Raw genomic sequence first — 23,294 nt, 5'->3', positions numbered from 1 at the left:
TCTCTACCCGTTGGACAAAGCCAGCACTGCTACAGCCTTTTCTGTTTACATGACTTGCTTTTTGAAAGCCCACTTAGGGCTTTTCCTCCTAAATTGCAAACGCCTGAAGCTGCCAATGGAGAAAATATGCATCGTGGGAGAAGCAGGAGAAAACAAGGAGAAAAGGATATCTAAAAATGTTTGCAATTATATCTGTCTCTTAAATAGTTTTGTGTTGGCAAAAGAGTGTTTAATCTTTTTTCTTTTTTCCTCTAATAGGGTATGCTGCTAAAGCGAAGTGGCAAGTCATTGAATAAAGAGTGGAAGAAGAAATACGTGACATTGTGCGACAACGGTGTGCTGACCTACCATCCTAGTTTACATGTAAGTACACAGCACTCTCTGAACATTCAGCAACATCAGGCCCTGATACAACAGCATTAGTGAGTTCATCCTGATGGTTTTTTTTGTTGAGCCCTCTTTGGTGGAGGAACTTCTTTTTCTCTTCATTCCTCTCCCTCTCAAAAAGGAATAACCTGAAATAAAATTACCTGGTGCAAGTCTGAGTATGGTCAAATTCCCTTCAGTGCCCTGGGACTGGGGTTCCCATGCATCCCGAGAGGCAGCTGAAACAGTTTAAGCCTTTATTTTGTGCTGATGCTTTTATGGACTTGTAGTCAATCCCAGGATTAAAAACCAGAAGCATTTCATAAGAAAACGTGTCCTAGATGTAGTAAAGAGTGAGGAAAGTTTCTGGTATTTGTCAGTGTGCAGTGGTTATGGTTTATTCAGAAGTAATTCTGAGTAGCCTTTTGAAAATGGCATAGCTATTAAAATATGTGCCTGTGATGGTTTGACTCTGGCTAAATGCCAGGTATCCACCAAGTCGCTCTATCACTTCCCCCCCCCACCTTTTCCCCTTGTTTTGTCAATAGGGTAAAGAGCGGAAAGAAGATAAACTAACCCTTGTGGGTGAAACAAAAGCAGTTTTAATATAAGCAAGGCAAAGCAAAAGTCCGCGCGCGGAAGCAAAAGCAAACAGATTTAGTCTCTACTTCCCATGGACAGGCGATGTCAGGCCTTCTCAGGAAGCAGGGCTCCAATACGCGTAGTGGTTGCCTCGGAGGACCAAGGGTGACCCCACCCCCTTCCTCCTTTCTCCCAGCTTTATACTGAGCAAACGTCATATGGTCTGGAATATCCCTTTGGTCAGTTTGGGTCAGCTGTCCTGGCTGTGTCCCCTCCCAAGATCTTGCCCACCCCGTCCCACTGGGGGAAATATCAGAAAGAGCCTTGGTGCTGTGTAAGCACTGCTCAGCAGTAGCCACAACACCAGGGTGCTATCAACACCCTGCCAGCTCCCGACATAAAACACAGCACCATGAGGGCTGCTGTAGGGGAAAACCAATTCCAGTTCAGCCAGACCCAGTACAGTGCCATAAAATATTTCTCTGTTAAGGCATCTGTCATTGTCTCTGCCCAAGCATCCTGTCTGTCCCTCTCAGTGTGTGTAGCGCAATTCCTAGGTACGGTTTTGGGGGTGGAAAGAGCACAGTGATCTAGCTCAGAACTAGCCCACCCCATCTGCCCTGTTCCCTGTCTGCTGAATATTAGCACTTTCTCTGGCTTGACGCCAGATTTCATAGTGTCAGATCCTGCCATAATAATGGTTTGCTATAGTTTCTGATGGTATGCCCATGTCTTTTCAAAATTATTTAAGTCAGATAACAACTAGTTTCAAGGCATTTCTGCTTTCCATCAGAAGTCTTGTCTCTTGGCCCTTGTGTTCTGAAGCAGGGTTTTTTTTCACTGTTCCTTTTTGTGAAACTGTAAAAGTCTGTCTGTGTCCTCTTTGGTTACTCTTAGTGCCTTTAAATTTGGGGAATTCTGCCATGAAGTAGTCCCAAAATACCTGCATTGTTTACTGGTGTTGCTCACAGAAGGGAGGCACAGACACTGTGTGCCTTTGAAGCAGCTCCCATAGAGCTCCCACATGAGTTTCCCTTAGATTGTGTTGGCCAACTCTGGGTCATCAAGCAAGGAGGAGGCAAGCTGCCATTGTCTGTCCAAGTCCTTTCCTCGCTTTGTGGAAGTGCTTTATTGTTCCTGGCGGTTGCTGTGCACGTGTTAGTTTTTCATTGCTTCTTGTAGACAATAGCATACTTCTTCTCTGTAGGCTTCCCTGGAGCTGCTTAGTCTCCCCCAGAGTGAGAATCCATTGAGATTAGAGGTAATTACTTTGAGATTAGAGGTAAATCCATTGGAGATTAGAGAAAATCCATTTAAAGAAGAAGTAATTGCTAGCCTTTAATTGATTCCCTCTCTCCTCCTCCATGCCCTCCCACCCCAAGAAAAAGGTACACGGGCTCCGTATTTCCATTTGCTCAGACCTCCTTGCACAGACCGGAGAGGTTTGCAACATGCTGCTTTTCCCTTGGCTGTGTGTGGGTAGGTAGTGGTGAGGGACCATGCTCAGCTCCTAGCTGACAGGAAGCTACTGGGGAAAACATTGTACTCGTTCAGAGAATTCTTGAGACACTTTTACTGAATCTGCTCTCTAGGAGTGTCTAGGGTTCTGCTCATTCGTGTTATAATTTCTCTGTGACATGATTTGTACTACAAATGATGCTGGTTTAATGCCTTATTTCTATTGTCTTTAGCCTTCAAAGAGTCACTGCACTACTTCTGCAGTATGTTTCTATACTGTCAATAGACTATTTATTGTCAGTAAACTATTGTTAAAATACCCTGCAGAGCATTCATTGTCCATCTGGCAGTAGTGTGTGAGTAGAATCTTCTTTGCCCTCTGCAAACCACAGTGCAGGGAAGAGGCAGGACCAGGTACTTGAAGTCAGTTGCACTCCCAGCACAGTTTGTACAAAACTTTGTAGGCAGGAAAGCCAAAATTTCATTTGGGTATTGCCAAGTGAATGGGTTTTTCCCCAAGCAGGACTCTAATTATGTGTTTCTGATTTGGTTTTGCTAGTTTTTGTTTATCTGCTTGTTTCTTTTTTCATTGAAAGCCAAAGGAACTGATAAAATTTAATACTGTGCTTGAATTACTGTTTGGGATAATTTCTTACATTGTTCTGAAAAAAAAAAGGACCTTATTCCTACCAACCTTGCCATTAAATAGCATCAAAGAAAAGAACTTTTATTAACCATTTGAAGTCATTTTCCTGAACTCATAAAAAGCCTGGCTCTAATCTGAGCTGTTAGATTTGGATTATCTCAAGTATGCAGGTCATTTTGGTTATACAAAATTTTGCAGATGTAATTCTCTGAAGCAAAAGATGGGCTGGCCTCTAGTGGTGACAGAATAAGTAAATTTAGAAGATAATTTTGTCCTTCCAGACTGGTTGAGTCAGAACATAACACCTGCATTGGAAGAACCTATTCTAATAGTAACGGCTGGTAGTGAACACTGTATTAAATTCTCCTTGAGATCTGGCCAGAAGCAGATCAGTTGTCTCTATCAGATGCATTCAGTGGCGATCAGTTAGGAGGACAGTGTTCTTAATACAGAGATGTGTCCGTATTGCAGAAATCTGTGCTGTCATCCTCCTTGAAAGGACTGGCTACAAAATGAAAGGTTTTGAGGTGGGAAGTGAAAAATTAGTACCTTTCTTAGAGAGGATATGTCCCTGGAAGGATCAGGCCTGTTTGGCAGGGCAGCATGTTGAAATGACTGCTGTATATTGTGCCAGCTAGATGAGTAACTACTAATGCCACCAGGCTGACGCTTGACACAATAGCTAAATTCATATTCTTTCTTTTCAAGGAAGTGGGGGAAAGAAAAATATATGTACATAAGCACCCTACTGGTTTCTGACTTGGTCATGTCAGTTTTTTTCAAGAGCCTCAAACCTTCCCGTCCCTTGGGATGCTGAGGAGCTATGCTGATAGAAAATGGTGGGGATAATGAGAGAGAACTTTGACCTACAGGCTTCAAAGTTCACCATAGCTGCCTATTCATCTTGTGCTTCTGGAGTATAGCTGTTGAGTGGATGACTAAAATTCTGGCCGACAAATTCAGTTTCGGCCTCCCCAAAGAGACCCAGGGGAATTTGTCTAGGCATCTCTTGGCTTTTACTGGCGGAATGCCATGTGCAAGGGCTCCTGAAATGTATTCACCAGGATACCTGCTGGGCACCATTACATGCTGCTTCTTTATATAAGCCTTATCCTGATGAATAGCTGATGACGTTTCACCACTGTCTGTCTGCTAGAGGGTTGCCTTCATGCGGCAGGTCAGTAGATGACAAAGCTTTAGCTGTGGATGTCCATTTTCTGCTCTTGTATTCCCATCATCATCACTGCCCATCATTTATGAAAAGAAGAAAAAAGGAAAAAAAAAAAAAAAAAAAGCTGAAAACAGCTTTTTTTAAGGGAAGAGCACTTTTTTCCCCTTTTATATTTAATCTGTTCTAGATTTTATTTCAAATAAAAGCATGGTGCTGTGGCACCTTATGGAGGAAGAACAGGTTCTTAAATACATGAGAAGGAAGGTCTGATGCCCATCTAGAACACACATAGTATGTAAATCCCATGTACCAACACAGTGAGGTTGATTTTTTGTTTGCTGAGGTCTGTATTTGGTAATGCCACTCTTTAACTTGCTCCTGTCCTCACTGATCTGGCTCGATAACCTGTGTTGAGGTGTGTAGGATTGTAGAAGTGATTGAGGGGTTGAAACCAATCTTTTATCTCCTTGAATTCACCTGGTCTGCTCAATTCATCTGGCAGCAGCCACAGTTTTGAAACTCTTCCTTAGCAGTAGTGCTGACTGGGTGCACGGCCTACATGAGGTAACTAAAAGGGAGCATTAGCAGTGTTGTTTTGTCCTCAAATAAAGTGAATGATTTTTTTAAAAGAGCAGAATTTGAGCCTGGTAAGGAGTCATATCCAACACTAGGCTAAACTTTGCGCAAGAACTTCAACAGTATATTGCATAGACACATCTCAGAAGATGACACAAAACAGACCCAATTCATGGTCCTGTAAAATTCTTTGAGACTTTGGGGAGTGGGGGTGGGGGGTGTGTGTAGATTGGGCTTTCAGTTAAGCTTTATTCGCTTGGCCATTTCCTTCAAGAAGAGCAGACTTGGTCAGAAATAAAAGTCTATTGAAAATGTCCTCTATGTTGGTATCTGGAAGTAGACCCATGCAATTTTCTCAGATTCCATAACATGTAGCGTTTCTTTTAGAGCTGCAGTTGATATTTTTGACCATGCTTATGATTTTCCTGAATAATCTGAAAACAGAAAGCATGCTTCCAAATAAAAGTGTTCTTCCTGTCCTCATTTTTAAGAGAGCACCGTGCTAGCTGGGCTGTGTGGTGTCTTTGCACGTGGCCTGTTAGCAGCGGGGTTGTCTGGTGGCAGAGCTGGGTGTTGCTCTACCCAGGGGAGCGCCACTCGCCTTCGTGGTTACGAATAACTGCCAACAGACATTGTTTCGGTTCAGCCTTATTTTCAGGGTTGCGTTACCTCAGGCTGTTAGTAGCTCCAAAGTGTGTTGTTTGTGTTGCTTTAATAGAACTATTCATGCTCTTATATTTCTAAAATACCATTGTGTATGCCCATTTTTTTTCCCCTGTTTTTGCTTCAAAGGAATGTGAAGCTGAATATTGGCTGGCTCTGAAAGCCCTTCTAGCTGGTCTTTCTTATGAACAACTAATCCTCAGGTCAGGCTTTGGTAAATACATATTTGAACTGACAAAATCATCTGCATGTATTGTTTTTCACATAAGATGTAGATCTGCCTCCTGAAAGAGTAGTGATCAAAGCAAGCCCTGCAGACTAAAAATGAGGATATAGTTTGAGTGGTGATGAAGATAAATCTGTCTGAAGCATGCGTATGTTTTTATTATAGTTATTGCATCCATTAATATGCCTAAAACATTGTTTAAGATAAAAAAAATGAATGATAGGAACAGTTACACAATATGTATATGGTAATTGCTTATTACAGTTGATGAGCTGATGCTGGTTTTTTTCTGCTCACCATAACTGGCACTCTTTCTTAGAAGCCTTTTCATCAAAGCCATGTCCAGAGCAGCATTATCCTTTCTAACATACTTGACTTAAATTTCCCAGAGCTTTCCTTTCTTAATTCTAGCATGTTTCACTGAGGGTGTACATTGCTTCTAGTGATGGCTAGAGGATAGCCAACTTGTATGGAAAAAAAGTAAGTGTTAATCATGCTGCTGTAACTTTTTTTGGTAAAGATACCAGACATAAAAACACCTACAGTGTTTTAAGAGCAAAAGAGGTTTTATAAAGTGGTATAGCTGTAGAGATCACTCATTCACTTGATAGCTTCCTGGAAAACTTCTTTGTTGTCTTAAAGATATAATGGAATGAAGATCAGTTTGAGAGAAAAGTTAAAAACAGACGGGGAAAATAGAAGCTAAAATGTGTTTGTAGTCCTTAAGTGTGAGACCTATCATTTGGGATAGCTGTCAAGGCAAATTATTTTCCACTCCCTGGCTTTGTGGCTTTCCAAACTAGAAATAGTCTTGCTTGAAAGTGGCATTGCATCTGTTCCTAGTACAAAATCAGATTGTAGTCACTGATGATCAGCAAGCCACCCTGTGAAATGCTCCTCAAGTATCTAATCCCAGTCGATGGGGAAGGAGAAGACTGATTATGCACAGTAACTTCTTACAATCGTTTCCACGGCTTGTAACAGATACTCACAGATCACCAAACGCACAAACAAGGCGAATGTGAAGCGTTTTTTAGTGTCGAGTCCATTCATTTCAGAGGGCATGACAAGATTTATCCTGTCATTAGGGTAGGGTACTGTAGCAAACAGTACTGCTATGGCAGAGCTGTGAAAACTTGCAATACCTAGTAAGGAGTCACAAACACACATTTGTTGTGTCTACTCCCTCTTCAGAAAGGGAGGGAAAATTTGGGGGATCAGAATGAGTTGCAATTTAAATGGCAAAAGCCAAGCTATTAATTAATCACGCTTTTTTATAAAATTAGAGCTTCCTGTCCAGCAGAGCTGACTGCTGTGGATATAAATGCTTCATAAATTACTCAGGATGGTAAAACTCTGATTTGTCTTTTACAGCAGTTCTTGTTACAAAATCTGAAAGAGAAATGCAGACAGAAGAATTTTCTGAAAAATTTATGAAAATGAGTGATAAGTTAAAAAAAACCCCAACATTTTATGAAACTGCTTTTTTGTTCAGAGTGTTGCCCTAACTTACTCCCCTGCCCCTACAACGCTGATCAAACTGATTAACACCACAGTATAGATATAGTCAGTGCTTTTTATTACTGATTTTAATGTTCTTGATTCCCAATGTGAATAAAACAGATTTGAGATGACCTTCTTTTTGTCAGGACAGACTGCTTTAGGGTGATCAGTGTTTTCCAGAATGCATTTTCATTCCTATGTTCTCCTCAGAAAATAACATTTCATTGCTTTTCTTAAGATTAACTATATATTATGAAGCCAAATGATATTATGCCTGTATTTATATGCGAGAGGGGAGGATGGATAATTTAACAAGAACATTTGATGAATATATTCCACTGTGGCTTGTAACCTGATGGTAAGTTTGTTCTGAGGTCCTTCCTGGGAAGAGGGGGGAGAGGAGTTGGAGACTTTTGTTTCTTCTTAGGTGTGCCTGTGGCCCCAAATGGAAACCAATCAAGGAGCGATTTATGTTCATTAAGTGCTTGTCAAAACTGAAAAATTTTCTAATCAACAGCAATCTAGCTGAGGCCCCTCAATGGCTGGGAGTGTCGCCTCCGCAGTATCGGCTATTTGCCTGTTACAACTCTAGGCTAGAAATCCGCTGATGATTACATTAGGCTAAGCTGCGAAGTAAATGAACCATGTCTTATTTAGGTGCAACTAGCTTCAGTGTAGTCCTGCCCCGCAGGGCACTTTATAGCATTTTATGGCTTTAAAATTAGTGTAGCTTCCCATTTGCTGCAGGGTGCTGCATGTTATGCCTTTGAACTCAATAAGCAAAGGGAACCCCCCCCCCCCCCTTTTCTTCTTTTTGCAGTTTAGCAATTTTGTTTTGCATCTTTTCCAGACGGCGTTTTGCAATAAAAATGTCTGACTGCCACGTAGAGGCACAAAAGTCAAGGCGCCATCATCCATTTACCAGTCTGCCGGGGGTTTGGGGGTTTTGGCCTGGTTTGGGGAGAAAGGGATTGGGTTTTGTTTTTCGGAAGCAGTTGTTGCTGAGGGTGAGCAATAGGTTTTATGGGTCGAATAGGTCAGCTCATGAAATTGGAATTGCATTTCAAGAAATATGCCACCCACAGTCTTTAAAATGTCATCCAGAGGTGCAACCATAAACTTTCTTTTCCATAATAATTTTTATTTCACCTCAGATCAGGAAACACTATCTCAACCTCAGTAAGCTAAGCCTTAGGAGTGTTTTGTCTGATTGAACGGTGAGGAAAAACTGCTACAAAATGAAGGTGTTTTTCTGGGAAGCTCAGTGTAAACCAGGGACAGATCTGAGAAGGATCCTGGGCCTGGACCAGTTCATCGTGTTGGAAAAATAGGCTTCTTCTGAGAAGTTTAATAGCTCAAAATGAGACAGTGTGGTATTCTTAATGTGTACCATTATAGACATGGAAAGACACTGCTCTCGGACAATTTCTCGTTTGGTATGTTGTGTGTTAGAAAAGGGTGGCAGTTGGGCCAGGTAGTGGGGAGGCTGTCTAGGAGGGAGCAGGTATTTTTTAAAATGTTACTGTTATGACACATGGCAACCCTGAGATGAGTGGTTTTGATGTGAGCTTTGAGTCCCATTCACCTAGTGCCATGATGTAAAAAGTGTAACCTCCAGTGAAGAGGTTTCTCTCTCTCCACAGTCCAACTGACCCCAGCCACAGGAGGCCCTAATTGTCTCCTGCAGTTTGATCACTGTTTTCTTGGTGAGGTTTCTTGGCCAAGAAGACAGCATTGCAGCATTGGCAATTTCATTGCAATCCCAGGAGAGAAGCACAGTCCAAAGCAAGTTCAATCAGAATCTGTCTCAACCTTCTGTTGCTGCCAGAGCAGAGCTGACCTTGCCTGCGTGGCAGGCTTCCAGAACCTGCCTGCTCGGGTGCTTTGGTGTGGCGGAAACTTGGCAGAGTAAAATGGTTCCTCTGTCATTCTTCCTGGGCTTGTTTTCTGTTCACCTGGGAAAATACTTTGCAGTTGTGGAAATAGGAGGAAAACGCCTGCCTTAGGGACAGGGAGATTTGTACTCCCACTTTGCATGCAGGCAGCTATAAAAAAAAAAAAAGCATGGGGGATTTATCTCTCAGGGTACTAACTGATAAATATTATATTCAATAACAGCATTCATATACATTCTCTTGCTTAATACACTGATAATGAAACATGGTGGTTTTGAAATACAACCTACGTAGTAGAAAAGCATTTTGTGTGTGTGACAGGATGACTATCTCTTGTGTTAGAGACATTTGAAAATCCTCAAACTCCGTAATGTTTTTGATATCCACAGAGTTACATACCTAACATGAGCCACACCTTTAACTTTAGGGTCATCCTATGGAGGAACCATGCAGCCACATGCTCCGTGGCCTTTTAGTGAAGTATTTGAGGTAACTGTGGTAGACTGCGATGATGTGAGTTTGAGTTTCAGCTTCACGGAAGCAGCAGCCAGCACCTTCTGCCTTTCCCTCAATATGATCCGTATGTCCTTACTCCCACGAAAAAAGGGCCAAGCAGGCAGCGTATGACTTCAGAAGAAGAGATGTTTGCCTGTTGTCTTCAGTATTCTCAGCTGGGAGAAAGTAGGCAGCTAGCTGGAAGCATCATGTAGCCTGGGTTCAGCTTGCTGTCCTTGGTGGAATGTCTTCTCTGGCTTTGAGGGTTAGGGTTAGGTAACTAGGGTAAATCAGAGGTCATTGTGATCTATGGCAGCAAGTTTAACAACCGCTGGCATCTGAAAACAAAAGGGGGCCCCCAAAGTAGCAGTGTTTCTTTTTGGTAGGTCTGTTTAGAAAACATCATCATACCCATTTGCTCAATTTGCATGTCTGAAAGGCTTCTGTTAATTAATTAATTTCTGCTGTTGTAAACGGAGAGCAGTATTAAGAGCAGAACTAAAGTAATTTTACTTTACATTATTCTGTGTCATGGCACATCGTTTCTTTCTTTCTTAAGGCAATTCATTTTGTGGTGCTGTCAAATAATTTTTTGTGTCATCTTCAGTCAATGTGGCTTTTATGATTTTTTCTGATACTTTAACAGTTTATTTAGTCCTCTAGATAATGGTCAATGGCCTTGAGTAGTCAAATTAACACCTCAGCAGCACTATATTTGAGCAAACCGCTAACGGTAACCCGAGGATGAAAAGCAATGAGAATCAATATGGCCAGCGTATATTTTTAGGGATTATTGATTGATTGATGCATTCTGGCCTTAACTTGAAGAGGCAGCATTGCCCCACAGCTGACTAAGATTAAGTTGCCAGTTACTGATAACTGCAGGCCATTACCTGCATGGTATTTCACGAGCTCGGAGATTAGATGGAGACCTTTTATAGTCCTTAACTGAAGAAACCGTGGCATTCTCAGGGTCTGTCATGCCTGCCCAGCTGCAGGAAAACACTATGCTCTTCTCCGGCTCGTACCAGCCATTGCCGTGAGAATTGGCGACGATGTTGATTTGAGTCAGTGCTGCCCGTTGCTCCTGTAGGGATCTGTTTGGGACAACTGAGGCACTAATGGCTTGTCTCCCCTGCTGCCTCGGAAGGCAGCTCCACAGAAGGTGGGAGCCATGTTAAGCTGTGCTGCTGTCAGCAAGCTGAGAGCTGTGGGTCTCCCTGCCACAACTCTCAATTGCTAGCAGGTTTCTCTCATTGCACCTCATTTGCATCTGGGACATCAATTAGCATGTTTGTTGAGGCTAATTGAATGAAACTCAATCATAGCTCTTAATTGCTTGACTATGTGAAAAGAAATCACATTAATGCAGCTAATTAAGTGTATGGCAATAGATGCAACATAATTAGGAGCAAAATGTAAAAAACAAGCGATGGCGACGGTGCAAGGGTCCGGGGGACTGGTGCGCTAGCTTCTCCTGTTATCCACACATTTGGGGAGGGTTCCTTTTCCTTTGCTGCTTGCTTTTCTCTCTTTTTTTTTTTTTTTTTTTTTTTTTCCTTCTGTGTTGTTGAATGATGAATATGGGCAAGTTGAGAAGGAAAATGCAAATGGAGTTGCAATTACTACTTTTTCAAGCTGTTGAGGGGCAGAAGATGGCACTTCTGGGGTGGCCCACTGTTGAGTGGGCTCTAGGGACTTGTTAAGTGCTGTTTAAAAGTACTTGGCTTTGAATTACCCTCATGCCTTGTTAAAGGGTTTTTTTCCCCTTTTTTCTCGGATCAGCATTTTCTACAACTAACATCTAGGGGAGTTATATCTGTAACTATGGGGAAGCTGATGTAATGTCTTGGATTGGGGTTTTTATCACAGATTAATGTTAGCTGTGAAGAAATAAATGCTGTTTCAGTAGTAGGTTTTTGATGTGTTTTGAGTGGAATACATAATTTGTATTGTAAAAACTGTCAAAGGTGGAAGGATTGTTATGAGGGAGCTGATTGCTCCCTGTGTCATGGCAGCAGTGATGTAGACCTCAGGTATGCTTTTAGTCCATTCAGGTGTTTACTTGTAAAATTGATGCTCTGGTGCTGTACAGGTCTGTACGCTGCAGGTTTGGAACTGACCTCGTTAATGCTTTTAGTCTGTCATGTAACACCTGTAATCTGGCTAAATCTTTCCCTGGCCACTTGGACGACTAGAAGTTAGGTTTTTGCTGACAAGTCTTTCCTCATACAAACTCCTACAGTATCACCCAGGCCTCTCTAAATTGATCAAGTTCTATCTGTAAAGGAATTAGATTTTGGGGTTTTTTGTCCCAGCTGCTCTGTGTAGAAGATTGCTCAAGAATACCATTCCAGTGGTTTCCACAGCTTAACTCAAGAGCCCAAATCTTTTTCCAATCTTTAGTTGAAATTGTTGTTTTCCTCTTGGGTTATATATGCCCAGATGTACTTTTGTGCAACGCTCTTACCCCTTTTTACTCTTTATTTTGCTGTCCTGTGCTACCCACCTTGCATGTCTTCTCATAAAATACAGTCTCTTTGTTTCTTTTAGTGTCCTTATAGTTGTTTCAGGGTTTTTTTTCTGGCACATAAGTAACCACAGCCATGTGTACTAGAAGATGAGAACTTTTCTCTCTTGTGTACTAGCTTTAACATTCACCATCTCTCCTGGAAATAGGAGTATCCTAGGATTGAAGCCTCAGTGACTGTCTCACCTTAATGAATTGTCATTTGCCCTCTGCTGAAGACACCCATGTCCATTTGCTTTTCTGGTTTTTTGTCTGAAGAAGTCCACAAGACAATCCCTAGACGATCTAGGGAATGCCTTTGAGGTTGGAAAGCAGAATCTCAAGAGCCTGTTTTTCCAGAAGCTATTTACAGTTTGAAGAGCTTTCTCATGGGTTTCTTGGGAAGTGGTGGCTTGGCTCCAGTCAGCTGACCACCATCTTTCCATAGCTGACTGGGTTTTTCTGCTTATTTCCTCTTTGTGGGTTTTCCAGACAAGAATTAGGAAAAGCCTTTTCTACTTATGACTTCCAGCTTTTAGTGTGTTTACTCTAATCGGACACAATTTGCATATTTTTTTCTTTTCTATGTTGGTGGGTTTTTTATGTGTGGAGGAAGGATCATATTTTAAGGAAACAATGTTGTGATTGCAGAAACCTTACCAGTCAGCACCTTTTTGTACCTTTTGTGCCTGCTGACCAATTTCAGCCAGCCTTGAGGGAAAAGAGATAAGTGCATGAAACATTGACAGAGGAGACACAAAGCAGTGTGCTCATGAGGGACAGCCAGCTTTGTCTTCTCCTTCTGTTTTGCTAGCTGGTGAACTCTTCTTACATGTGGCTCAGAACCAGCTATGCTGTGAATTGCCTCTTATCCAACTGGTAGTTGGAGAATGTATTAGAAAGCTCCAAACTTTGGGGCATATATGTAGTGAGAAGTGTGGAAGGGATTATCAAGAAAATGGAAGGAAGGGGAAAACCATATGGTGGGTGCTGGCAGATGATGTAGGCCAAAAGTCTTATGAAACCAGGTTTCATTAGTTCTGTTGCTTACAGAACTGCCTGATATCAGGTTTTTTTTGTTTTTTTTTTCTCTTACCAGGACTATATGCAGAATGTTCACGGGAAAGAAATCGACTTGCTGAGAACCACTGTGAAAGTCCCCGGGAAGAGGCCACCCCGAGCTACATCAGCCTGTGCACCCATTTCAAGTCCCAAAACGAATGGCCTCTCCAAGGACATGAGCAGTTTACACATCTCTCCAAATTCAGGTAAGAGAATACCATGCTGGAGAAAAAAAAAGGAAAGACTGCATTTCTAGTAGGCAATTGTCATGTACTACTGGGATGGAGGTGATACATAATAATTTACAAATGCAAATAACCACTGATATGTAATTTTTTAGGCCCTGGCTGCTTATCTATCCTCCACGAGAGATTCTAAGTTTCTGAGTAACCTTCAACATCCATCTTTTTGTATTTGTTGCCTTATACTTGCCAAAACTCTACATAATTTCACAGAAATTAAATATGTGCTACCTTACAAATGATATGTTAGGTCTAATACTTAGGAAAAAACAGGAGATGTATCATTTGAAGCCCTTTCAAGGGCTTTTTGTGGCTTCCTGGTGGGATCCACAGCACTTATTTCCACGTTTAGAAGGATGAATAATTTTGGACTTTCCAACAGCAAGATTCTTCTGTAGAAAGCTGTTTTAGCTCATTTATGAAAGTAGTTTATAGCTCGTTGTGAGTTCTAAACGAAGGAGTTTATTGTTCACTGAAGTACTTGTCCATACAGCTAAGTGGATTTAAAAAATTGCATTAAGGAAAAACATTTAAGACAATTTATTTTGTAAAATTCACAGCTTATACAAAACTCATAATGGTATAGTGTTGGTATGGAAGTTTTGTCAGCATGTTTTGCATGACCTCCATAAAGTGCCAAGTGCCTTTTGCATTTATATTTAGTGTAGACACTCCAGCATGTGACAACAAAACCACCCAAACAGGCTTTTGTCCCTGTGCAATACACACTATGTAGGTAGGATGAGCAACCGCAGGAAGGAGCTCAGCTACCCTGCTATTCAAGAGTCTTCTCTTGGACAGTAATAGTTGTCTTATGCTTCAAGCCGAGATGCAATTCCCTGTTTTTGCGATGCGCATTCCCCTGTATTAGGGAAAGGGGAAGAAGGATTTTCCTTACAACTGCGGATGCTGCTCGTTGAGATGAATGTTTAAAAAAAGAAAGGGGGGGAAAAAAAAAAAGCCTTGTGGTTTTACAGTGGTGCCACTGATCAGACATCCCTGGAGATCTTGTGTGGCATGTTATGTTACTTTGGCCTGAGACCTGAAATGTCTGAAGCCATGATTTCATAAGACTCTTCTTCAAGTTGTAACCTACCCCTCGAGAGGCACGGAGCTGGCATTGTCACTGGAAGAGTTCACAGGAGAAAATTGTTCATGGTTGGTTTGCTTTTTCCATTTTGCTATTAAACTTAGATGACAGGGTGTGGGGACTCTTTTTTGTTTTTCAACATATTCCATAATTTAGGGAAGAAGAGTGATAGACTGACTCAATAAACCAGTGGTAAGACATTTAAATAAGAGATTTCTTCTTTTTAGACACTTGAACACAGGCAAAAATTACTTGATTGCTCCAGGGAAGTACATTTCTGAAAACATATTCAGAGTTACATACTAATATAAAGTTCATAGTGTGGAATTTACATGTTTTGGCATATGCTTAGATTGCCAGGTCAGAGGGGAATGGCCAGTACATGACTTAAATGAATATTGCACATTTAATTGTTTCAGGACCCTCTGCACATGCAATTCTTTCTTCACATGAAACTGTATAACAGACGGTGCTCTCTGGCAGTGGTGGTAGCCACTGTGTATGTATCCTGGCTAGCCTGAGGTTTTATTGTACAGCAGTTGCTTTAAAAGAGAAAAGTTAATTATGCTAGAAAGTGCAAATGCTGGAAAACAGCTCTGCCTTTAGATAGCCGTTTTCAGATAACATGGTGGGAATAGATGGAGCTTCTATCCTTTCTCTTGGCTTCTTTATCATGCTACTTAGAAATACCGAAAGACTTTTCTGTTGTTGATGTCTGGGTATCACAGCTCAAGAGATCTACTGTGGATAAGCCTTAAAATAATTAATGCCCTCCTAATGAATGAAAGAGTTGTATCCAAGGGAAGTTGAACCTGATTTCTCTATCATTACCCACTTGGATACCTTCATTTCCCCTCTTGCGCAGCTGGGACACTACGCTGATCCTTCTTTAATTTTAAATAAGTTCTTGACCTGCTTATCCTTGCATGGCTCTCTTCCCATAGATAGAGCCAGGGCTGATGTCTTAATTATATTACTCTATAGCTGGCTGGAAGCATAACAGTTTTGAAGCATCTTTATAACTTGCTGGGGGAGCAGGTGAAGACAGGCTGGACTGAACAGCTTTATGCTCTACATGGCAGCCAGCCAGCCTGTTCATACCAAGCTACCTGCTGTCTCATGCCCATGTTGGGTGTTGGAGGATATAGAAGGGGGATGGCTAAGGTTTTGGTGTGAGATGAGGTTCAGTGAAGATAGAACCTTACAGAGATGCTTGTATTTCATTAGTTCAGCTGCATACTCAGTGAGTAGTTTCAGACCCCCTGTAGTATTTTTCCCTGTAGCTGTTGCTTCTGAAATTCAGGTTGGTACATTCAGTGCATTATCAGCCATGGTATCTTTTCTTTACGGTTTTTCTTCACAGAATGTGCTGCTTCTGAAGAAGCTGCCCTCACTGAAACTTTCTTTCTGAAAGGCTACGTTTGAGGTCTGTCTGATTACTGCATTACTGGACAGAATGACCAGCAGCAAGACAGAGGAGCTTTTTAAAGAAAGCTGACTGATCCAAGCACTGGTTACTGGGTTAAAAACAAACAAACGAAGGAACTGCTAATCAGTAAAGTATTAATTAAAAAAAAAAAAAAAAAAAAAAAAAAGTAAAGAAAAAAAAAGTTGTAGGACAGATTGAATATGGGAAATAGCTGTCAGCAGCTAAGCTGTGCATCAGTCTCTATGTCACTCTCAGTTCTCTTGTGTTCAGGTAAGACTGAAGAGCTGCAGTGCAGAGAGTGATTTTAAAGTGTTAGGGGAGTATTAGTATTGTAAAAAAGACATGGTCACAGTCTGTGCCCAGCTTGTTAGTCTGAGCTTTCATGTGGTCAAATACATTGACAGTGGGTTTTATGCAGAGGGTCACAGCCTCTGTTGGGTAGGAGACCTGTAGGTACTCGGTGCTCAGCTTCTGGAGTGACAGGAGGACTTTGGTATCTCTGCAGTTATCTGTCATGCAACTAAAAACATTTGCAAATTATCCTTTGCAGTCTGTTATGCTGTCTCAGGTTTTTTTCAGTTGTTAGTGCTGGCAAAATGTTGTCTTCATCTGGCATGATGCTCTAAAATTGATCGTAGGGCTGAAACTGTTACTGTTTCTTCATTGAGAGGTTTCTGTACACGGATCTACTGTAGGAAGGATGTTTGGACCAAACACATAAAGAATCAGCACTTGCTTTTTTTATTTTTAGGCCTGCAAATACATTCTCACTGCTTTGCATGTTGCCTCTTCCCCAAAACAGTTTTCTGTTCTTCTGTGCTTTTGCCAGTACAGACTTGGTACCTGGAGTAATATTCACTATGGTTAAGAAGCGAGGATAATGTTTCGTTTAATTGTTTGACGTGGTCTGGAACAGACTGATTTTCCTTTTGCAGTTATGCAACTGTGTACAGGTTACTGAAAAAGATAAGATATTAAAAGAATACCACTGCTCAATTAAAATGTCACGTTTAAGATTGCCCCTGGAAATAGAATTCATTGTCTTTGCCTATACATGGTGATAGCCCAGGCCCACTAAAAGCATTTCTCAGCTGAGATTGTCTACTTTCCACTAACTTGTGTTCCTAGAAATGTCTGAACTTTCTTTCAAACTATAAAACCAAAAAACGTCAATGCATTTTTATATTTGAAACAGATAGTGCTTATCTTAATGTCTTCATTTGAAGACATCAGTGATCCATTATTAAACATCGTTCAGAAGCTGCCCCTTAAGTATGGATTTTGGTGCCAGCTTTGCTGATAAATATATATATTACATGTCTTTTTGATTGCCTATAACTGGCATATTTTAAATTCATTCCTTTATGGGTACCCGACAGATAGTTTTCTCTGTCTCCTGGTGGAATTTCTTGTATTTTGTGCGGATACCAAGGCATAGGCTGTTCTGATATGGAGGCAAAGCCTCTTGCCTGTCACTGGCAGGTTGTAAAATATGTGCTATGGGGAAGCTGTCTCAGAGATTGTTACCCTTCAACATAGTGTCAGGGATGGCGTTTGGGCAGGCTTTGGGATGGCTTGAGTCAGGAAGTAGGAGCAGTCATCTCATGAGGCACTTTGGGGGTAGCTTCTATCTCCTAGCTCCCACTTGAGTTCTGCAGGGATGATCACTGCTACCTTGGGTCTCTGTGACGCAGTGTCTGCTGCTAGAAGACGTAACACTCTGTCCATAAGACAACTCAAAACTTCATCCCACTTTTCTAATCCCCACCACGGTTTGTGGGGCAATAGGGCAGCTTGAGGTCTTCCTCATCACCTTCCCACCCTACAGCCTTCTTGGACCTAAATGATTGTTTGCATCAAACACATTCAGTCTCTTCTCACATGGTGTGGTGAAGATCTTTCCCAAGGTGCTTCTCATAGCATCACTGAGAGAAGAATAGAACGAATTAGGCTAATCAGGGTGATGGTTTTGTGTATTCAAGAAGGGTATACTCAGTTATTTGGTAATATGATTTATAACAGCCAAGCAATAAGTGAAGGTTTTATTCTGTTAGCTCTAATTGACTTAGATGTCTCATGCAGAAAGAAAAGTTTAAAAGCATGTCATTCCTAGCACACTGAATTCAGTTGTGCTTTGTGGCACTTCTTGTCTGAACAAGATTGTTTTTCTGGTTTTAAAGACTGTTAAACAGACACATAATAACCATCTCTGTGACAGCTATCCTGATCTGTAAAAGTGTTTACATCCCAAACATCTGGAAGCAAATATCTCTGGGAAATAATCATCTTAACAGCAAAAGCCAAGTTCCAGTCCTTGAGAGTTTCCATTTCAGAGATGTAAAAAAACCAAAGACACACATGAAGAAAAAAACTCAAGATGACTCTTTCCTGCTGGGTTTCCACACTGACACAAGAGCTGGGAAAAATACTTTTCTCTTGATGTGTATAGTCATGGGAGGGCGGTCACCAAGCTGGAAGTGAAACAGCAGTGGGGAAAAAGGAGTATTTTCTGTACTCTGTCAGAAAACAGACAAATGAGTAGAAGGTAAAGCTGTTTTTGCCGTTGCAAAGCCAGACACCTAACTTGGAAAGAGCTTGGCTCTTCTCTGCTAGAAATGACACCTGACACCTTTAAAGTGGAAAGGTGGTCTCTGGACTTTCTTGGGTTCTTAATGGTGCAATTTGGGGTTTATCCTGTAACAACTGGGATTCTGTGTGACTGCTTCTCCCAGTCAATGAAAAGAGGTTGGGGTTAGTTTTAATTTTGTTATATATAGGCTTTAAGTAACAGATTTGTAACTGTGACTTTATGAAAGGTGCTTGTACTTGTATGCTAAATTGGTAGGAATCTCTTAAGCTGGGGGAAATGGAAATTTCTTCCCTTTAACCTAAAGTTATGTTACCTTTGTGGTATCTTAGAGTTTTTGAATGATGTTTAACTAAAATTTAAATTAAATTTACGTGACAGTGAATGTCATTCTGTTGCTGTGTCTTAGTTGGAAGTACTTCAGAAAAGGGTAACTTGTGGGCCTGTTCAGTTCCAACTTTATCTAACAGTTGGTAGCATATTGTGACAATGTCATGAGGGCCACTGGCCAAGTCTGTGCCTTTTAGAAGCTGACTCATTTCTTGCTGGCTTTGTAGCAGGAGCGGGTCCGGGTTTCAATTACTCCCAAGTTGGGTTGGATTTGAGCTGGTTGACCTGAAGGTGAACTTATTCCTGAAATCTCTCCCAGGAGTCATTTATTTCTTCTCCTCTACAAACAACCCAAAGGCTGAGCTGCAGCAAGAGCTACTGATGTAGAAAGTTCACATCTAAAAATAGCTCATGGTGTAGAGATAAATTGTTTCCTGATTAACACTTCATTTAAATAATTTGGTACTATTAAATTTACTTGCAATAGTGACTGTACAGTATGTGAAGTATCCTAAAATGTGTTAGCTACATAGCCATCGTTAAGTATGCTAAAGGTTGTTATCTGCTAACTCTATGTGACATTTCAGACATGTTATAAGAACGGCATCTTCACATTTTTATAAATGTGAGTTTTCTTTGTGTTATTAATTGTGATCATCTATCAAATCAATGTAGTGGTCATTAACTAAACTTACGCTGAAGTGCTTGGAATTGGGCTGAGTTGGAATGGACTGCCTTTGAGATTTTTCTGTTAAAAAGGTAGAGAATAAGTGTTTCAATTATACTGGTGTACCTTCAAAGAGAGATTTCTGATATGGTGTCTTTAGATTCTAGTGACTGTCTAGTAATTCTGTTCTTTAACCACTGCATTATTTTTTATTACCTTTTAAGCCTAACTTTACATCTACAGTTACCTGTCATGTTGCATAGCCATTTTCCACATCAGAAATAATAGCTGCTGCGTCCAGTACTGAGAGCCAGTACCCCCTGAAGTGTGGCGTGCCAGATGCAGGAGGGGAAGCATGATGGAAAACCCTGCGTAGAATCACTCCACTGTTGTGATGTGTATTCAGGTCTTGATCCAAAGCATACTGAATTCATCGGTATTTTTTTAATAATCTTTTTTGAATTGGAGGTTACTTGTGAGGATTCAGATATTACGGTTGGGTTGACGATGAGTAAAAATGTGTATCAAGCCAAGAGCTTGCTAGCGCAGCCAATTGCTCCAAAGCCTGTAGATCTTGGATGACTTTGCAAATAAATGCAGAACTGAGTCCTAAATTCTTAAATCTTCTCTGAACTCCTCACTTGTAGGTGTCTGAGGTTGTGTACTGGAGCAGTATGTGACTTGTCAGTGCCAGATGCTATCTGGTGGAGTTTTCATGAGGCCGGAGATTGGTAGTTCGTAGTTATTTGCTACTAATTTTGTAGTCTAATGTGATATGTGAGATGACTTGACCTAACATGAAACGTTTTCCGTGCTTCAACTTGAGAGTGAGTTTTACGGTTTTGCCACAGATCACAAATGCAAGTTTGTGACTTACTTTTGTCATTAATCACCCAAGTCAATTTTCCATTTGGTTGGGTTTGCTGTTAGTTCAGTGATATACAGCTGTAGCAAACGAAAGGCGAAGTTGTCAGTTTGCTCATTTCAAAGGAAAAAAAGCCCAATTTTAAGTGTATCAAAGATTTCCTTTTTATCCCACTAGAGCAGGATCCCTCAAGGTCATCTTCTCCAGTTCCTTTAAATTAGGATTTGCCCTTTCCAGGAGAGAAATAAACTTCCACTGTTAGTACACTATATGCCTTAATATATGGGGAAAAAAAGAGCAGGGCAAATATTAATGTTAATGAAATAAATGCTTGATAAGAACACTGCATTTGTTAAATATTAAGAAAAAAATAATTAGTTTGGTTAGATATTCTCTTTAGAGAAAAAAGGAAACAATGACCTGTTTTAGGATTCTTTCTTGAGGTGGTCAAATAGTGCCCATCTCTAATGAAGATTAGGTAGATAAAGGGTAGCAATGTGTCATGAAGCTTCAGGCGGATGACTGGAGATGCTGGACAAGACGCAGTCGGTGGTGCTCAGCCTGCGCCTGCTTCACTGTGCTTGATTTTCATGCCTCCATTGCGCCGTATCCTGAATAAAACCACAGATCTGTCTTGTCCACCCAGTGCAATCTTGCTGATTTTTGACGGTTAGACGTTGTAATACTAACTGGTTGGATGTTAAGACCTTTGCAGAATTGCTCATTCTTTTTCCCCCAGTGATTTTAAAATATTAAAGCCATCAGGAGGGTTGAAGCTGATTTACCAAAAGGGAAAAAAAATTCACAAATGTGTTTTGAGTATTGAACTGCCGTTGACATCTAAAGTCCCAACCATGCTGTTTTCCTCCACACTCCAGCAATCAGGACATCCAGCAAACCCATAAAAAACCAAACTAATAGCATGAATATTCAGTGACCTAGAATACTAATTATTGTCATGAATATTAATGTGATCGGACTTGCTTTTTCCTCTTCTCTTTTTTTTTTTTTTTTTTTTTTCCCCCACTCAGCCGGCTCTAAAGATGGACCATAATGAGAGCATTTAAGAGAGAGAGCGCTCTCCGCCGTGACAGGGACCAGGGTAATAAGGAGAGCTTGATTAACGTGGTGCACTTGGGGGAGAGATGAGAAGATTCACGTGGGCCTGTTGTGGGGGAGGCAATGAGGCACCGGCGGCTGTGTTGCTGCTCCCTCAGATTAATGAGGCCTAAGAGTGCATTAGGAACAGTGACAAAGGTTTGATCTAATGGGCTCAGTCATTTTTCCTTTGAGTGACAGACGCACAGAAGTAATTGGCTGTGCAGAATGGCAGCTCATTGGCAGTACTTAAGGATACATTATCCCCGTTGTGTGGCCCGCAGAGGCTGTTTATCAAAACTGCTCACACTGCAGACATGCATTCACTTAGCTGAAAAAAAAAAAAAAAAAAAAGAAAGAAAAAAAAAAAAAGAAAAAAAAGAATAATCTCACATTCGTATCTATTGTCTCTTTTTCAAAAATAAAGTTTCTTTGTTTCGTTTTCATAAGTCTGGAGGATATTTGAATACCAGCAGTCGTCCCTCCCCATCCGGAAGAGGCTTTGGTTGCAGCTCGCAGGGTTTGGGGAGGTTTCTACGTTTATGGAAAGCTCCTAAAGTTAGTTAAGTTAATCTTACCAGCTTTCAATGTAGATGCAGCATGCAGGTAAGACACCCCACACTCCCATCCCCTCTCCAGTTTCATTATTAATAACTTCCACAGACAGTCAAAGGGACTAAGGAAGCATTTTACATCTTTTGCCTCAGGCCCTTACACATGCTTCACATGTGAACAGCATAATACCTCAGAATTACTTGATTTTGCACTGTTATTTTTTGCAGAGTTAATTTCACAAATGTTAACAGGATTTGCAACCAAATGACAGGAATGAAAAGTAGAGCATTTCCTGGTGTGAAATGGTCACCTCTGGGTCTTAAAGAAGCAGTCCCTGAACAAGCAGGTAACCTCAATCAGGACTTGCCCAGAAAGCAAAGCATGCCTTATTTATTACTGTTATTTGTTAAAACTATTGAAAATAATAATAATATGCCTGCTGGGAAAGCAAAGCACACTTTGATCCCAGCACAATAAATAGTCTGGGATCTTGAGCAGAAGCCCTTGGTGAAGATCTTGGGTTTAACTTTCTTTTTGGAGAGATGTCTCCTCTGATGACTTAATTTTCGTTCACACTTGCTGTGTTGGTTTGGCATGCTCTGAGAATAATAGCTTTTTTCGTTATACTCCCAGCACCATGTCCTTCACTGCCAGGGTATTTCTTGGCATTGCCTTGTTTGTTCATTAGTAGTGACCCTTCTCGGTTTGTACACTACTAATCAAGCCTGGTTCACAGAGGCTGCCCTGCCAGGCTGCGAGATGGAAGGTCTTCCTCTATTAATAGCTGCTTATCCTCAGGAAATTTGTTCAGTAAATAAATGCTTCTGAAAAAATCTTAAAAATAAGTAAAACCCACAAGCAAGTTGTCTGCTACAGTATTGAAAATGATTGTCAGTTTATTGAAGGACAGTTTCAATACTGGAACTAATATGTTTTGGAAAGGTACTGTTGTCTCACTCTTTCTCATTCCATGTACAAGTAACCTCAAGTTATCTTAGGTCCGTGATAAAAACAAGGCAGAAATGATGTGCTGTTTGCACAACTGCCAGCAAACAGAATCCATATCAACACTGTAGTGAATTTTCCTCCATGAATAACCCCACTAAAGAACCTGGTTATGGAAGTTGGAGCTGCCTGGTCCTGGTCCCACTGCTGATCTTCCTGAGAACATGGCCAGACAGTGCTCTGACACCTGGACAGTACCTTCCTTTCCAATACAGACTTACTCTACTCAGTTGGAGAGGCAAGGAGCTGCAAGTAGCAGTTTTCCTAGATTTCA

At 41.0% G+C, this 23,294-nt stretch overlaps 1 protein-coding gene across 10 annotated transcripts in view; it reads left to right on the top strand.

Annotated features, from left to right (window-relative positions):
* Positions 1-23,294, top strand: part of AGAP1 (ArfGAP with GTPase domain, ankyrin repeat and PH domain 1) — a 355,685-nt gene that overhangs the window by 216,945 nt on the left and 115,446 nt on the right. For all 10 annotated transcript variants that reach the window (XM_026852146.1, XM_026852141.1, XM_026852139.1 and 7 more), the window contains 2 exons: positions 259-363; positions 13,190-13,358. In XM_026852146.1, the coding sequence (XP_026707947.1) occupies positions 259-363; positions 13,190-13,358 (274 nt within the window). The remainder of the gene's footprint in view (positions 1-258; positions 364-13,189; positions 13,359-23,294) is intronic.

Source organism: Athene cunicularia (assembly GCF_003259725.1).
Source record: "Athene cunicularia isolate RWA chromosome 7 unlocalized genomic scaffold, athCun1 chr7_part1, whole genome shotgun sequence".
In the NCBI taxonomy this organism is placed as follows: domain Eukaryota; kingdom Metazoa; phylum Chordata; class Aves; order Strigiformes; family Strigidae; genus Athene; species Athene cunicularia.
This window is presented reverse-complemented; position numbering and strand designations above follow the sequence as displayed.